At 40.7% G+C, this 18,435-nt stretch overlaps 1 protein-coding gene across 3 annotated transcripts in view; it reads right to left on the bottom strand.

Moving 5' to 3' along the window:
* Window positions 1-18,435, bottom strand: part of MYO1B (myosin IB) — a 186,536-nt gene that overhangs the window by 67,202 nt on the left and 100,899 nt on the right. For all 3 annotated transcript variants that reach the window (XM_039234690.1, XM_039234691.1, XM_039234692.1), the window contains exons 5-7: window positions 17,576-17,680; window positions 13,377-13,423; window positions 7,510-7,573 (exon numbers count right to left, since the gene is read on the bottom strand). In XM_039234690.1, coding sequence (XP_039090621.1) covers window positions 7,510-7,573; window positions 13,377-13,423; window positions 17,576-17,680 — 216 coding nt within the window. The remainder of the gene's footprint in view (window positions 1-7,509; window positions 7,574-13,376; window positions 13,424-17,575; window positions 17,681-18,435) is intronic.

Raw genomic sequence — 18,435 nt, 5'->3', positions numbered from 1 at the left:
TCTAATTGGCAAAAGAATAGCAGGATAAGTAGTGGTTGGGAAGAAAAAAGAACATCATATTACTTTACAGATGAAGGATGAGATAGCATGATTAAATTTGTTTTATGTATAGTTTATCTTCCTGAAAAAAAAAAAAAGAAATGATTCACGTCCAAGGCTTAAGGAATAATTGGCTTGTCTCAGTTTTGCCAGGAAGACCAGAATGACAATGAAAGCCCATGATGCACAACACTGACCCACCCACAGAGATCCTGTGTTCCTTACAACTGCTCAGAGACGAATATTACGGATTTAGTGTCTGAGTGTCATTTAGGTTTTTCTAATCAATTTATGTCCCTTCATTCATGCACTGGGCCTGCAATCTAAGTAACCAGTGAGTTACTGAACCTCACTGAGGGTAGTTTCAGTGGAAAACTCTACGAGCTTAAGTTTGCTCGTGGGTTAGAGTATACATTCGAAAGTCAACCCTCTACTTTTCCTGGCTTGGTCGGAGCCAGGAAATAGACAACAAAGGCTTCAAGGATGGTCATCAGGAAGTTTCACTAACAACAAATTTTAAAGTCAAAAAGATGGGACAAAGGTCTTCTTACAAATCACACTGTACATGCGCATTACGGTGAGGGCAAATGAGAACGCTTGTCATGGGGCTCTCTCAGCTGGGGGTCACACAAAGCTCTATCCACCTGCAGGTCACAGGCCTTGGACACGTGAACCACCTGGCACGCCACGGCATTAAATTTTACCCTGACGTCCACTTCCACCTCCGCCTCTACTGCGGCATTGTAATTTTTAAGAAATCGGCTTGAAGTTTTCTCAAAAGTCAGTATCCTGAAGTTATAAAGTCAGCCCTAAAGGTGGCTGGACCTGTTGCATGAGAAGTTATGAAAGGGTTTCACAGCACATGGTATCTGCATGTGCAAACTGGGCTCTAAAGCATCAAGAGAACTTGGCTTATTATCTACCTCATCAACTACTGTCTTTTATTAGCATCTGTTTACATACATACAGCATATGTGGACTTTCACAACTGATTTTTCCTAATACAGATTTAATGTTTATCTAATAATTAAAAATTTACTCACATAGGTATATTCCTGAATCTAAAACTCCATATCCAAACTCTGAAATAAAATTAATGAAATATAACGTCTTATTATTAGATATACTATCCTAATTAATTTAGATATATTTGAACACCTGGCTTCTTCTATATTTGTATATAATCTTGTTTTATGGTAAACATAGTCTTTCTTCACCATAAACATATTTTTTATTTTTTTAATGTTTTATTTAACATTAAATAAAGAGAGTAGGGAAAGGGCAGAGAAAGAGGGAGAGAGAGAGGATCCCAAACAGGCTCCACACTGTCAGCACAGAGCCTGACGCGGGGCTCAATCTCATGAACCATGAGATCATCACCTGAGCCGAAACCAAGAGTCAGGCGCTCAACCGAATGAGCCACCCAAATGCTCCAGTAAAAATATTTCTGTAAAAGAAAAACAGCGAAAGTAAAACTGAGACAAGGAAAAGCATGGATTTTTATACAAAACCATCCATTACAGGGTCACAGAACTGCTCTTGGAAATTTGTCTCATTGCTACGGATACTTCATAACCAATGGTTGATTATTTGTCTTCTTTGGAAGCTCTGCATCTTAAAGCACGAAAAAATGCCCAGCCTTCTATTATTATCCAGACAATGTATGGCTTAGCTTTTGGTGAATTTCAACCCTAAAGAAGACAGGTTAAAAACAGACACTGCTCACTGATGAATATTCACTAGCTGTTGAGAACTGACTCCTATACAGGTAATCTCCAACTCCAACTCAATATTTACATATTCTCAGAAAACAAAGCAGAGCAGAGTTTTCTTTAGGAAGTATTCCATCAAGCAGCTTTGCTCCTAGTCAGCAACTTGTCATCAATAATAGCGAAGATACGATATAAAAGGAAAAACAAAGTTATAAATCCCAAACCATCTAAAAGAATAAAATTATATTCCATTTTCTACAACTGGTATGGATATGCCATATATATAAACATGTCATGAGGTAGACAACACATAAAAGTGTAAGCCAGTTGTATCATAAATTTTAAAAAATATATAGAACAGGAAATCAGAAAGATTCACTCCATCCCCCATCTCCCCTGTGAGCTGGGTCCTTGTTCCTTCCTGCTCTAATGGATGCCTTGTGGGAGGATCTCCTTAGACTAACTCCCTAGCCTCTCTCAGCCCCTTGCTCACTCCTCACTTGGGCAGGAGGAGAGACTTCTCTCTCTCAGAACCTAGCCACCCGTGAGAAGGCCAAACCACACAAGGCCACATGTAAGGTGGCTCCAGACAACAGTCCCAGTTGAGCACATGCTTTGAATCATCCTAGCCCAGCAGCCTGACATGTAACATACGCTCAAGCTTCCAGAAGACTCCAACGTCCACTCACGCAAGTCACACCCAACCGTCTTCCCAGCTGAAGCCCCATCTATCAGGGAGACAGGCCAACCCTACTGTGCCCTCTCTGAATTCTTGATCTACAGCGTAAAACGGCATATGACAGGGCCATTGTTTTACCCTACTAAGTTTGGGGTGGATTAATAAGTGGGCCACAAACTAATTTCAATATCTGTCTTCCTTCATAATTCACAGGACAGTATTTCTTTCAAGCCAAAAAGAGAAGGCAGTGACAGATGAAGTTTGAATACCAGTAATTTTGTTGCCTTTCTGGTATTTAGAAAAAGCATTTAAAAATGAATAGCATAGAATATTCAGATATATAAATAAGTCAGTCATAAGGATGTGTACTGTACAGCATATCAATTATAGTTAACAATCCTGTACCACATATTTGAAAGTTGCTAGGAGAGCAGACCTTAAAAGTTCTCATCACAAGGAAAGAAAAGTTTCTGTAATGATATATGGTGACAGATGTTAACTAGACTTATTGTGGTGATCATTTAGCAATATATACTTACATGAAATCATTATGTTGTATACCTGAAACTCACATAATGCTGTATGTCAATTATACTTCAATAAAAAATTGTTTTAAATATTCAGATAAAATTAAACAATAAAGCAGGAGCTTTATTTCTAGATAAATTTTTCTATATCACAGCTATATCACTTGTTATTCACCGTGTATTTGTGTTTATTAATTAATTCAAGAAATACATGTGAGGTGTCAGACACTATTTTGGTTGGTGTCATTCAGCAACGAAGCACACAAACTAAGTCTCTGTCCTGATAGGACATACATTTGGCTAGGGGGTAGAGACAATAAGAAAGTAAGTATATAGTAATGAAAAAAAGTAAACATTTACTGAATGTTCACTAGGTGCTGGTACTGTTAGCAGCACTTTAGATGGTAACAAAAAATTTACAACTTTTAATAACACTATGAGATCAGTACTATTATTATCTCATTTCAAAGATGATAAAATGGAGGCACAGAGAAATAACTAACTTACTGTCTTGTTGTTTAGACATCAGAAACCACATAATACGAGTTGCATAAGTAGCCTTGTAGGAAATGCCTACATGTAGGCCTGCCTATATTTAACCAATCCCATCCTGAGTTCTGGACTTACTGAGCACCTACTGTGTGCCAGATATTACACTAGGCTCTTCATACATTCCTGTGAACAGGAAAGCCATACCTCCTGTCCTTAAGCGATAAGGGTAAGTATATATGCACACCCGAAATCATACGGCTTTTCACAGCATATCTATCTCTGTGCTATTCTTCTTTTAGGAGGTAAAATCCCTTGAGACTTGCACCACATTTTCTCCACAGTGAAAACTGCCATCAAGTGCCACAGCTATAAGAAAGTACCTAGACTATTAATTAAAACAACAGATTGCCAAAAGTTTCTAGCCCAAAATACTAGGTCCAAAATCCTCACACACAAATGTGCAAATCTTATGACACCTCCAAGCATTAACAAAGTAGCAGAAATACTATCTCACAAGCTAAGATGTGCTAACTGTGCTTCCACTTTTTATCTTCCCTCCCATGGGTGCCATTTTGTATTTCCGTAACAGCCCTGGCCTAATAAGAGCAACCTTGGAGACACACAGTTTTCAGGTGAGTTCAACACTTAACATTTTCAAGCATCCCACTTTTAGAAAGAGAGAGTAAGTTCCTGGGCTTCCTCTCCACTCGCAGGGAGCCCAACTAGCTTGACTGATTACGTGTCTTCTTCCAGGTATTAAGCACAACCAACAACGAGCGACACCGTTACTACACGGCTGCTGCAAAATGAGGCAAGATAGGCGTCCCACAAAATGGCAAATCTCTTCTTTCCTGGACTACAAGAAGCTAACTGTTGGCAGTTTGGAGAGAACAAGAATGAGTTTACCCATTGCTCTATACCCTGAAGCCAGCAGAGAGCAACTCCCACTGACTACCTATGAGTCACTGCTCTATCGACACAGGGTGAAATTTTCTGTTCTTACCACGCATGTGTTCCTTTCCTTTCTAAAGCAAAGCATACTCTAAAATACAGAGTGCTCCCACTACCATAAATTTCCGTATAATTTCATTGTGGGAACAAATGGTAACAAACGCCATACGAAATCCATTCATGAGGATATACTAATCTTAACTGGAAATGAAATGAGTGTTTAATATTTATTCTCCATGGATACTGCAAGAATTAGGGGGCAGGCAGACGTTTCTGTTTGGAACTTACGCTTCAAAATGTAAAACCGAAGTTATTTTCTAATGCTTACAACAAAGTAATCCTTACATATTTTCCTAGAGTCCTCAAAAGCAATTTTGATTCAGTCATTCCACAATGTTTAGATGTATTACCCTCATTTTAAAAATAGGGTATTGTTAATAACTAGAATCCATCTGTCTTGTAAAAAGTGCTAAAGATTTACAAATATCCTTCAGAATAAAAATTAAGCATTCCTTCAAATGGTGGTCTTCAAACCAGGGCAAATCTTTTTCCTTCACAGCTCTCATGAGCCACTATACAACTGTGCAGAAAGCTTAGAAGGGCAGTCATAAGTGCTTCTGGTTATGTCATGTATGGTTTGCATGAATACTTATGTTTCCATATTTGACATAAAACCATTTAATCTAAGCAGCCAGTTTCATTTCACATTAAAGTTGCTCTTCAAACGTTTCTCTAACAATTATATATTTTTACAAATATGGCTTAATCCCAATGCATAGTATACAAAGTGGAAACTAAAATAGAAAATTAAACTATGTAAAAACTACAGAACAGTAGAAACAGGAAGAACCATAGAATTCATCCACTTCAATCCCATTGTTTCAGAGAGAGGAAGCTCTAGGGGCGCCCGGGGGACTCAGTCAGTTAAGTGTCCAACTTTGGCTCGGGTCATGACCTCACAGGTTCCTGAGTTTGAGCCCCATGTCAGGCTCCGTGCTGACAGCTCAGAGCCTGAAGCCTACTTCAGATTCTGTGCCTCCCTCTCTTTATCCCTCCCCAGCTTGTGCCCTGAGTCTTCCTCTCAAAAATAAACATTTAAAAGACAAATCTCGGGGCGCCTGGGTGGCTCAGTCAGTTAAGCATCCGACTTCGGCTCAGGTCATGACCTTACCACTTGTGGCTTCGAACCCTGAGTCAGGCTCTGTGCTGACAGCTCAAAGCCAGGAGCCTGCTTCGGATTCTCTGTCTCCCTCTCTCTCTGCCCCTCCTCTACTCACACTCTCTCTCTCTCAAAAATAAATAGATGTCAAAAAAATTTTTTTTAAATCTGTTTAAAAAAGAAAAAAAACAAATCCCTCTGCCACATTCAAAAACAAAAAACAAAAACCCATAAAGATGAGGAAACTCTAGCCCTATGTTTCTCTCTGAATTGTGATTTTAAAACTTTAAAAAAAAAATCAGCTGCCTTCTTTCCTTAAATCTCTTAAAATGCTAATTTTCAAATAGCATTCTTCTGGTTCTAGAGCTCACCAGCAAAAATCTCAGGGGCCCCCTGGGAGGTGAGGAGTTCTGGCTACTCATCTCCTCTACCGGATGAGATCTTGTTTTCTCTATTTCCTATGTAGGTTCGACATATAATTTCATTTGAAGGAGGAACGCCACTGCTAATAACAAGTCTAATGAGCATTGCTTTGGTCACCTGAATCAATTCAGTACTTTTTTTTCTATGGCAAACTTAGATTTTTTTCAATCCCAATAAGTGGTGAGGCCAGTGGTAAAAGGAGGTTCACTGGTGTGGCCTTGAAAACACATAAGGGTTCAGGAGAATAACCAGGCCGTGGCTCCGGGGGGAAGGGCAAAAACCCTAAATTGTCATTTCAGTCTTCCAAACGAATCAACTACGAAATCAGCACGAGCAGAAGTATCACGGCAATACTGCACGTACCGCAGGTTCAAAGTGCTAGTGACGGGGCCCTACTTACAACAATCATACCCACTTTAGAAAACTCTGGACCTGGGGCTGTTCAGATTTTCACCTTTGACAAGGCCATGTCACTTCTATAATCACTAATCATAACTAAAGAAGGCTAATAAATCTGTATTTCTTCCTACCAGGTTTATCGCATTTCAATTATCTAACTACACCAGGACAAAATTTCCCACAATAAAGTCTGAAGTACAAGTCTACTCATTTTATTGAGAAAATGTTACCCAAAAAGTTACTAAAAAGTTATTAATTTAAAATAAGCTATTTATATATATATATTTTAATAGATTGTTTATTTTGAGAGCAGAGAAAGAGAGAGAATGTGAGTGGGAGAGGGGCAGGGAGAGAGTGGGGAAGAAAGAATCCCAAGCAGGCTCCATGCTCACAGCACAGGGCCTGATGAGGGGTTTGAACTCACGAACCGTGAGATCATGACCTGAGCTGAAATCAAGAGTCAAATGCTTAACCAACCCAGGTGCTCCATATTTATATTTTTTTTAATAATAAAATAATTTTGTTAAAGAAATGAACCATCGCAGGATCCTTTTGGTTAACGAATTAACGTAAAGACCTAAAGGATATAAAATACAGTTGGACTAATTCTCATTTCTTTTTTTTTTTAATTTTTATTTAATATTTATTCATTTTTTTGAGAGAGAGGGAGAGAGAGAGACAGAGCATGAGTGGGGAGGGGCAGAGAAAGACACACACACACACACACACACACACACACACACACACACAGAATCTGAAGCAGGCTCCAGGCTCTGAGCTGTCAGCACAGAGCCCAATGCGGGGCTCGAACTCATGAACCATGGCATCATGACCTGAGCTGAAGTCAGACACTTAACCGACTGAGCCACCCAGGCGCCCCTAATTCTCATTTCTTTAGCAAACTTTTAAAGATTTTCAAAGATAAAGACTTTAAGTGATCTTTAAAAAAGATTTAGACATGATAAAAAAATCTGAAATCACAGTCTAACACATAGTTGGAAAAGCACTGTCTAAGAAAAAGAAATTATATTCTTATATCTATCTCTTAAAGACTCCAGTATCTAAAATATTCTAATACACGTTTTGCTATTCTGAACTGCTTTGAAAAGATTCAAGTAAAATACTCACAGTTACTTATGACTCCTCCCAGGGGATCGCCTTTAAAATCAAATTCAATATCCATATATTTGCCCTGCCAAAGAAAGACTTTGTGAGTTTTTAAGTTCACCTCAAAATACAGTTAGCATATCTTAGAGAATAGCATACGAAGCCCTTTACACATCTGTTTAAATGTAATTAACACACAATTTATGTAACCATGAGGCTAACAATACGACTCCATAAATAATTCATCCTAAAGACACCATTAGCTCAAAGCTAACATATCATGTTGCTTATTTAAGAATATATCTTCTTAGCCAGCATGTGACTTTTCCTTTTCAGATATGTGTTTCAAATCTCTGAACCGTGTGTGTATTCAATTCAAGAATAAAAACTGGGGAAAGGCAGTATTCCTTGTATATATACTTGTTGGAAATATAAATTATTTCATTTTTACAAGCAAAATGTGATTTCAGCCATGGTTAAGAAACTCCAAGTATACTGGAAAGTGGATAAAATGGAAGACATAAAGTACTATTTTTATATCTACTCAAATCAAATCCATGATTATGTGGTGTGGCCAATCTGGAATCAAAGACACGTCATTATTACTCTCTTTGGTTTTTGATCTTGATTTTACAGCAATGTATATATCCCAGATTTCTATTACATTTTACAGATGGTATTTTAAACACACAGAAACACACATGGAGTTTCATACTGTGATTTTTAAAGAATTGGTCTATGACTGTCTAGTTAAAGAGTAACAAGTATAACACAATAGCCCTGACAGCTGTTTTTTGTTTGGAAAAGGGATTGCTGATCTAATAAGTGGTCCTTTTGTTTCATGTTCTACTTTAGTAATAGTCACATCGGCGGCTTGTAAATAATTCTCCCAAAGAATTACTACTTTAACTCCTTCTATTTTCAAAATCATAGTAAGGGGGAAGAAACATGATCACATGGCACTCAGTCAACAATGCAATCTGACTTTTTATTAGCTTATACACGCTCCCTCGCCCTTTTCTTTCTTCATCGTCAAGGGTCACCTGTCCTTTCTAAGTCTTCTCTTATTCATTAAGCAAATGTTTACCAAGCATTTCCTAGATACTAATGTAGGCAACAACAACAACAACAAAAGGAGGGCACAGCTCCCACCCTCACGGAACTTACAGCCTGAGGGGAACTGAGGTAGGTAACCAGGACATTACTGTGTCTGGAGACAGATCCTATGGTGGGTCAGGGTCTTATGCACAAAGAACTGGGGACGAATGGTGAATGGTGAAGTAGACCCTAGCTTAAATGCAAAGTAGCAGGGTTAAGTCAGGCAGCAAGGAGGGGAGAGAGCAGGAAGGAGCAGGCATAAGAAGTGGCATCCATGGGTCGCCGGGGTGGCTCAGTCAGTAAAGCGTCTGACTTTGGCTCAGGTCATGATCTCATTGCTCACGAGTTCAAGCCCTGTGTCGGGCTCTATGCTGACAGTTCGGAGCCTGGAGTCTGTCTGCCTTTCATTCTATGTGTGTGTGTCTCTCGCTCTGCCCCTACTTCACTCGTGTGTGCTCTCTCTCTCTCTCTCTCTCTCCCCAAAATAAATAAACATTTAAAACAAACAGAAAAAAAGAGTAGGCATCCATGATGATGGTGAGGGACGCTGGGGAGTACGTATCATGGCATTGAAACATTCGCCTGACAGTAAAGACTGTCATTAAAGATTCCCAAATGAGGAAGTCATGATCAGACCTGCCTATTCACAAGGTCACCCTAGATAATGTGGAATAGACTGAAAAGGAACAAAACCAGACAGAGCTGATAGGAGGTAACAGTAGTAATGGGAGGAATGTTGGTGGTTTTTGGCAGCAGCAGGGATAAAGGGAAGATTAAACAGAGTTGAGAGTCACAATGACAGATGCTGCTTGGACATACGAGGTTAACACAGGACAGGGGCAATGATTAAAAAGGCCAGGAATGTGGCCCAGGCAACTGAGTGATCAGTTATGCCCTCCATGATGACAGCAGCCATAGAGGAGGGGGAGAAAGCAGAACTTCATAGGAGAGTCAGAGGTTGACCATATGAGAGGGGGTGATTTTGATGGAGGGTGGTTCCTAGACACATCGTGACCAGATCTAGAGCACGAGCAGAGGGATTAGTGCAAGACAGGAGTTGAGAATCTCCCAGTGTGACAGGAGGGTGTCTGTGTAGATACAAGGACAGGTGAGACATCAAAGCTGAGGACTTGGGTGAGGAGGAAGAGGAAGACGATGATGATAATGATTTTCATGAAAAGTAAGCATAATATCATCAGAGTAAAGGATAGGAGGTTTGAAGACAGTAGACTAAATAAGCATTATAGAGCCTGGAAAAGGAAGCTGATCACGAATAAACTCATGGACGCTGATCACGAATAAACTCATGGACAGCACAGAGAATTCATATGATCTTGGAATGGCATTCTTCCCAGGAGCATGTCATGAGTCTACTCAGAGAAAACCAAAGACTTCTCACTGCCCAGAAAATAAAGTCCAAGCCCTGAACCTGATACTCCAAGCTCTCCAGCTGAGGCCCTGATCCATCATTCTAGACCGTCAGCCCCCAGCTCCTTTCATGGACCCTCTCATCCAGCCACTAACTTGGAAAAGTGCAGATCCCCTCTGGTCTCTCTCCTCAGCTTCCCCATACTGTATCGCCAGCTCTTCCTGCTTTCTACTCAATTTTGGCACATTTCAATCTTATGGGCTCACTCAGAACTGTCCCCCACCCCCAGACTCCTCCAGCAACTCTATTCTGAATTTTATGTGTTGTGTTATAACACAACATGTTCAGACATGTTCATTCTTTCAGACTAGTCTATAAGCTTCTTAAAAATAGGTATTCATTCATCAATGCTTTCTGAGTGTCTACTCTGGTGCCAGGCACTGTGGGGCCACCACCATGAACACGAAGGCTGGGGTACTTGCTCCCATGGCTCCTCCTCTCTAAGGTCCATGGTCAGAGAGAAACAGAGAAAGTGAATACAATAATTTCAGAGACTAATGAATGAATGCCTGAAAAAAATAAAAACAGGATAAAGTCAGAGTCTATAATAGGCATCATGGAAGTGACATTTGAGGTGAGATCTAAATGATAAAAGATGGCAGCCGTGTAGTGATCTGAGTACGAGCACATCATGCAGAAGGACCAACAACTGCAAAGATCGAAGCAAGAAGGCGCTCAGCACTCCCAACAGTCACAGAGGCCTGGGACACGGAGGCCGGGCCTGCAGGGGCAGGGTGGAGCGGGCCCCAGCTGATGCAGGCAGGCACGGGAGGCTCCAGGAGGAGCCTGTGCTGCATTCTGGGTGCAGGAGGAAGCCACTGAAGTCTTTCAGCAGCCAAGTGATGAGGCTTATTAGGTTTATAAAGGTCACTCTGGGTGCCAATGGTGAAAGGTCTACTGGCTGCAAGAGGAGATGCAGGGAGACCCATGCTTAACTGTGTTTAAAAAAACAACAACAGAGGTTTCAAACAAACGGGTATGTTGTATGGGTTTTTATATTCTTTTTTTCTTTTAATATTTTTATTTTATTTCTAGGAGAGAGAGAGAGAGAGACAGCATGAGCAGGGGAGGGTCAGAGAGAGAGGGAGACACAGACTCTGAAATAGGCTCCAGGCTCTGAGCTGGCAGTCAGCACAGAGCCCGACGCGGNTAGGCTCCAGGCTCTGAGCTGGCAGTCAGCACAGAGCCCGACGCGGGGCTCGAATCCACGAACCGCGAGACCATGACCTAAGCGAAAGTCGGACGCTTAACCGACTAAGCCACCCAGGCGCCCCGGGTTTTTATATTCTCATGGAATGAGAGGGTTGGTAATGGAATTTGCCTGACCCTATGGATTCTCTCCTCTAGTGCCCAGCTTGGCTCTCTGCAGATAGTAGACACTCAACGATGACTCCTCTTCCTTCCTCTGAAATGCTTGATTGAGACTGGTGATTTCCAAAGCCTTAAAGGTCTCTTTTCAAAAATGCTGGGTCACTTTCTTACTAGGTTCAATATATCAAACTAAAGGTACTTGGGTGGGGAGCACTGTGTGATGGCAGCTACAATGAGCGTACATAAATACACACCTCAGGTTCTCCCATGCTGCTCAGGGAAGAGAGCAAGGAGTTCATTCTAGGTTAACCCACCAAACACGGTCAAAGGAAATACAATTTCCTAGAGTACAAATATATAATATATAAGCCACAGTTATATAGAGTACTGACTTGAAATATAGCAGAGTCCTACTATCCAATTATAACATGGAGGTTAGTATATTACTGGTCAGGTCACAGTTTACAAAGCAGAGAAATTACTAAAAACTGGGCATGAAATGAAATAGCCTATAATCAAATATTAATCTCATATCCTAATACCCATGTTATAATAGGATTTCTCTGAAGTTACTTATTAAGCCAAATCACCTGCCAAGCCTTTCGCTAGATTTCAAACATCACAAAGTAGTAATGACACTTCAAGCAATATAGTTTTCTGCGTTTTTATGGTCCGAAACTAAATATATTTAGAAATCTTTTAAAAATGTATATGTATAATCTGCAAACAGCAAAAAATAAAATCTCCATAAGGGAGCTTGATCTATTGGAAGTACTTCTATCTGCCCACACTTTGCTTCCAACTCTATTTATATAAAGAGATTAGCCATGTTACCACAACAGGAAACAGCATGGCTCCAATCACTTAGAACAACGTAAGGGGGCTAATCCCAATGGAAAAAATTCACAGCACTGGAATTAGGAACTTCTGCCTTCCACTTTCCGAACTATCAAAACTACCTCTATCTGAGGTCATTGTCCTGACTTAAGCACTGGATAAATGAGGAAAAAAGCAAAAAGGAAGCTAAAAGAAGTGGGGGAGAAAGGGCAAGAAGGGTCCCTGGCAGAGAAGCATAAAAACCACCCCAAATGGTCCCAAGTAATGTATATGAGAAGAGAGCTTATAAAGTAAATGACCTGTAATTATAAAATTTATAAGGCTGCCGAAACTATAGGAAAAAAGGGGGCCAATTTAAAAATGTCACCATCACACTCAACATATAGCGCCCAGCTGCCATCAGGTAGGGTCTGCGTCCCCATAATGACCAAACCCAGGATAGTGCGTGTACAGCTAGAGAGACCCCAGCGGGCCACAGGGCATGGTGGGTGCTGCAGGGTACTGGGGCGTGAGGCCAGGAAGGCCTGTATTCCTGGAATTAGTATTTTCCAACTCAGCCAAACTCAAAACATCCAGTAGCTGCAGTTCTTACCATCCAGTAGCTGCACTTCTTACCATCCAGTCTTCCTCCCCACCCCGTCCCATTGGTTGTCAAACCTAATGACCTTCCCTCTATAAAGTTCTAGTACACCCTTCCATCCGTTCTGGTCCCACTGAATAAAGGACAAAAGCTGTAGAGTACACAAGCTTGACGCCCAGTTTATTCTTCCTTCTACTTAATTTAATCTGATTCTTAACGGTGATTTCTAAATACCAAAACTCAGAAAGTAAAGAGTTATTCTAAGTAGCCTCATTTAGAGGCGCCTAGCTGGCTCAGTCAGTAGACTGTGTGACTCTTGATCTCAGGGTCGTGAGTTCGAGCCCCACATTGGCAAGGAGCCTACTTTAAATAAATAAATAGACTCATTTAAATTGCCCGTAGAATTGTATGACAGAAGACAAGAAAATATGAAAGAAATAGCTATCATCCAAAAAGAATTAAAAAGAAAAATCCAAGAAGGCAAAAAGAGGCCTTCTAGAACTTTCTGTGTCTCAAGAGCAATGGTCTTATTTTTCAAATGTGTATATTAAGAAATACTAAACATCTACTAGTTGTTTAAACATACATGAGCTAAATATTAGTGTTAACACTTATGGTTATACAAATACTTACAAATCTAGAAGAGTTGTCATTCCTTACAGTCTTGGCATTTCCAAAAGCTAGTAAGAAAGAAACAGATGCGTGGGTAAAATTGACAAAAAATAATTTCAAGCAGCAATTTAAAGCAAATGGAATATTTGACAGCTATAAATCCTAGAAAATACAACTCATAGCAATGACATTTCTGTCCAAACTTCCCATAGAAACATACTTAACAGAAGTCTTCAGAAGTTGCTAACGTGTCAGGAAAAAACAAAGATTCAAAAAAAAAGGAGCTGCTAAAGCTTCCATCTCTTATTATGAGTGCATAGAAAAAGAGAGTCATTCCTATGATTCATGGAATTTTTTCAAATATCACCATAACTGTAATCTTGTATAATTCAATGCATTTACCACTTTGAGGGTAATCAACTGAGCGGCTAGCAAAAATGGCTTGTATTCTCTTCCACTATTTTCATCCGTGAGTAAGGTTATTTCAGAGACATCTACATAATATTGTCAAAGGTTCTAGGGAACTTGATGAGGTTCCCAGATGGAAAAAAGCATAAAGAAACTTTAAATGTCATTAATTTTAAAACAAAGCTATTTAAATGTGATTACATATATAACTGTGAGACATAGAAAGAGTAAGAGATTTGGAAACTAACATCATTTCCAATAGGCTAAAAATGCTGGAGTTTCATTAGTCCATATCCATCAGATCTAAGTAAAACTTTCCCGAAAAGAAAGAACACCAAATCGGCCCATAACTCAGAATCCAAGTCTGTTCCAACATTAGCTGCCGTGTGGAGCCAAATCTCCCACAGGACTGGGTCCCTTTGAAGAAAATGAGGGCACATACGAACCACAGGTTGATGCCGCTCAGGCACAGAAGGATCCTGTTCAATACAGCTGGTTCCCAGTGTCATAAGGAGAAAGGTTAGTTTCACCAAGCTAGTGCACAAGGGAGGGGCAAATTAATCTGAGAATTACATCTGAAAAATATATGGCCTGTAAGCAGAGAGATCCCAGTATGAGGCTCTGGAAGTCCAGCAGGGTACCTCAAACCTCCATGTGCAAACAGGCACCTACGGATCTCGTTAAATGGACCTGGAGATGGGCATGAAATTCTGCATTTCTACCATTATTCCCTCGCCATCCCACCCCCGGGCCGTTACTAGGATCCATGGGCCCACTGCAGCTAGCAAGGATTGAAGAGTATGCAGTGATGTGGCAACCGCAAAACAAATCTTGGGATTCAGAGGCAAGGCATCAAATCCCTGGAAGCCCCCATAACTGCATTAAATTAAAGGGAGGGAAGAAAAAAGCAACAAGAGCTCAAATGACTACTAAGAGCTAAAAGCTGATCCGAGTTTTGAAAGCAGTCACATGATCAAAGTGGGGACAAGGCTTAAAGTTGAAGTTCACTTGGGGGTGCCTTGGTGACTCAGTCAGTTAAGCGTCTGACTTCAGCTTGGATCACGATTTCACAATTCACAAGTTCGAGTCCCACATGGGCTCTGTGCTGACAACCTGGAGCCTGCTTTGGATTCTGTGTCTCCCTCCCTCTTTCTGCCCCTCCCCCACTCGCTCACTCTGACACACACTGTCTCTCTCTCTCTCCCCCTCTCAAAAATAAACATTTAAAAAAATAATAAAGTTGAAATTCGCTTAGGATACCCAGCAGGCAAACCTGATGTGTTCTATTTCACATTAGCTGGCTTTTTTATGTTTTTGATTTTTAAAGAAATAGTTGGTTCCTGCTCAGTTAAGACAAAATGTACAAAGTCAACACAGGGAATGTTCTTTGTATCAGAGATTCTGCTTAGGATGGGAATAGCCTGGTAGGTCCCTGACGCCAAATTCTCTCTTTAGTAGAAAATAAGCCGAGATGCTCTACTGAGTGGAGAAATACTCAAAAAGGATATTACTGAGGAAGCTCACGTCATTACCCATGTCTACCACCAGCTGAGAGGTGATAATAAATGCAACCTTGAAAATGTGGAGTGCTGCTCTAGTTGTCATGAAGACCATGACACTGTGCACGTTTGCACAGGCTAGTCTTCCTGGTGGGTGTAAACACGTAGGGCTGCCAAATTAACTAACTTGCATAGCCCCAAAATCCAACTTGAGATGCTGATGTATAAAGGACAGTTTATTGTGGTATGAAGGTCAAGGGCAAGTGAAGGAATTGCTTCAAAAAAACTTTATTCAGGGCGCCATTTGCACGCCATAAACCATCTTTTCATCAAACAAATCTGAGTTGCACACACAGCGCTAAACACTAAAGTCTTTTATTGTGAGCCACGAAATCAAAAACAAGTGCTTCATTATAGAACACTTGAGACACATTCCTCAATTGTTTTTTTAAGTTCATTGTTCGAAATGTTCATTTACAGTAGCAGTTCCAGTTAAAAAGTAAAGCATTCCCTTAAAAGATAATACATGCCCACAGCAGACATTTCTTCCATTTCCTGCACTGGGGCCTAGTTCCAAATACCATCAAATAAAGGGTCAGATTCTAATCACAGATGCAAGCTAGAGCATTCCACGGTGCTTCTCCTTTATATCACAGCATTCTTAAAATAAGCAAATACAGAAATATATGTATATCACCCTCACTTAGAAGCAAAAGACAAAGTAAACAAAAAGCCAAATAAAATGAAGATACAGCACTTCCTATAATAGCTTCTTTATTCATCAAGGTACCCGATGGGGAAGAAAGATCGGTAACAATGGAATAGATGTTACAGCCTTTGCTTTTCACAAGCTGAAGTATCTTCATTAGTCTTATTTCACTATCTGGGGGAAAAAGATGCCTGATATATCCTTGGAATAAAATGGGAAGGAAGGATTGGGTTCAGGAAATAAAGACAACAGGCAAGGTTCTGTCAGGTTCTGTCCCTCCACATTGGGGGGCATCCGACTCACCCCCAAAGCAGCTCTGCTTTAATCCCTGTTAAGTCTTGACCCTCTATGACTTTGAACAAAGAGCTGAACCAAACTAATCTTCTAGACCAAAGATTTAATTCAGAGGTGGTTCTGACCCTTCCCTGCCAGGTGACATTTGGTAATGTCTAGAGACACTTTCAATGGCAACAACTGGGAGCAGAGATGATCCTGGCACTTGGGGGGTAGAGGCCAGGGATGCGGTTGAACATCTTCCAGTGAATGCACAGGACAGCACGCGTAGGAAATCCAGTCCAAAATGAGGTTGAGAAACCCTATTCTATCCCAACAACTGTATTAAGTGACAACGAAGATGGGGCTTACAATATAAAGCAACATTAAGGGCTTGCCATCAATAGGGAAAGACTGATTTACTATCTCTAAAACAAAGAATGGTTTATACCTATAATTTATGCCAACCGCCATGGCATTAGGGGCTCACCGCTGCCTTTTTCTGATGGCCGTATGGGCTACACGTATGTGTATTTTTATGTTGAAGTCCTAACCCTCAATGGGATGGTATTTGGAGCTGGGGCCTTTGAGAAGTAATTAGGGTTAGATGAGGTCAAGTGTCAGCCAGGGTCCCTGCCCCCAACCACCACACACAAAGAAGAGGTCATGTGAGCACAAAGCAATAGCTGGTGACCGCCTGTATGCCAAGAGCCCTACTTTGCCAGCACCTTGATCTTGGCCTTCTGAGCTTCTTGAAGTTTAGATAAATTCCTGTTGCTTAAGCCACCCAGCCTTTGGCATTTTATTATGAAAGCCCAACCTGACTAGCATAGATGACCAACCATAGAATCTGAACTCTAGAATCAGGTTTAGACTTTCTGTGACCCTGAAAAAAATTGTCCTTTACCTATTTCTCTGGCCGGGTCTTTCTAACAAAAGAAATAAGCGTTTGCACGTGGGATCCTGAATGATAAAACAATGCTGCACTCACACTGCTCTTTCTTACAAAATCCTAGGCATCAAATCAAATGCAAACATCAGTTCATTATTTTTAAGCAAAATGAAAGCGATTCAAATAAAAACTGGAAAGGAAAAAAAGCAACTGTAAGTGGAAAAGCTCCTTTTCGACGAGTAAATGGTTTCCCCCTTCAAGCACCCGAAGGCAGGAGTTCTTAGGACACAGCTCACTTGCTTGGCAGGTCTGGGCCTGAATCTCTTCCTTCCTCTTCCCCCACAGCCCACCTCCCAGGCCACCAGGTGCCCGAAGCGCCCTGCAGACTGGATCGACTGGATCCACGTCACGCTGCCCCAATGCACACAGGAAATCCTACCTTCCAGGACTGGGTTGGACTGTAAAAGCTGTTCTTTGACTTGGTTCACCTCTGCTCCTTTTCCACAAACTGCCGCTACATAGGACATAACAAGCTTGCTGGCCTCTGTGGATAAAACAGACCATATTCATAAATTAAGCAGAAATCTGTAAATAATTTATGTAGGAAGGAAATTAGGGTAGATGATCCACTAATAATATTTCCAAGTGACCTTATACCAGGAGTAAATAATGTTTGGGAAATTTTTAAAAATATGTGTGCTTCTCACCAGTCAGAATGGCTGAAATTAACAACACAGGAAACAATAGGTGCTGGTGAGGATGCAGAGAAAGAAGAACCCCCTTACACTGTTGGTGGGAATGGAAATTGGTGCAGCCACTCTGGAAAAAGTATGGCAGTCCCTTAAAAAGATAAAAATAGAACTATCCTATGATCCAATTGCAACTACTAGGTATTTATCCAAAGGATATAAAAATATTGATTTGAAGGGATACAGGCACCCCGATGTTTATAGAAGCATTATCAGCAAGAGCCAAATTATGGAAACAGCCCAAATGTCCATCAACTGATGAATGAATATATTATTCAGCCATAAAAATGAATGAAATCTTGCCATTTGCAACAACGTGGATGGAGCTAGAGAGAATAATGCTAAGCAAAATAAGCCAGTCAGAGAAAGACAAATACCATATGATGTCACTCATATGTGGAATTTAAGAAACAAAACAAAGGACCATAGGGGGAAATAAGAGAGAGGAAAACCAAGAAATAGACTCTTAACTATAGATAACAAACTGATGGTTATCAGAGGGAAGGATGGGGGATGGGTAGAATGAGTGATGGGGATTAAGGAGAGCACT

The sequence above is a fragment of the Hyaena hyaena genome, unplaced genomic scaffold (assembly GCF_003009895.1).
Source record: "Hyaena hyaena isolate Hyena2069 unplaced genomic scaffold, ASM300989v1 scaffold_92, whole genome shotgun sequence".
Taxonomy (NCBI): domain Eukaryota; kingdom Metazoa; phylum Chordata; class Mammalia; order Carnivora; family Hyaenidae; genus Hyaena; species Hyaena hyaena.
This window is presented reverse-complemented; position numbering and strand designations above follow the sequence as displayed.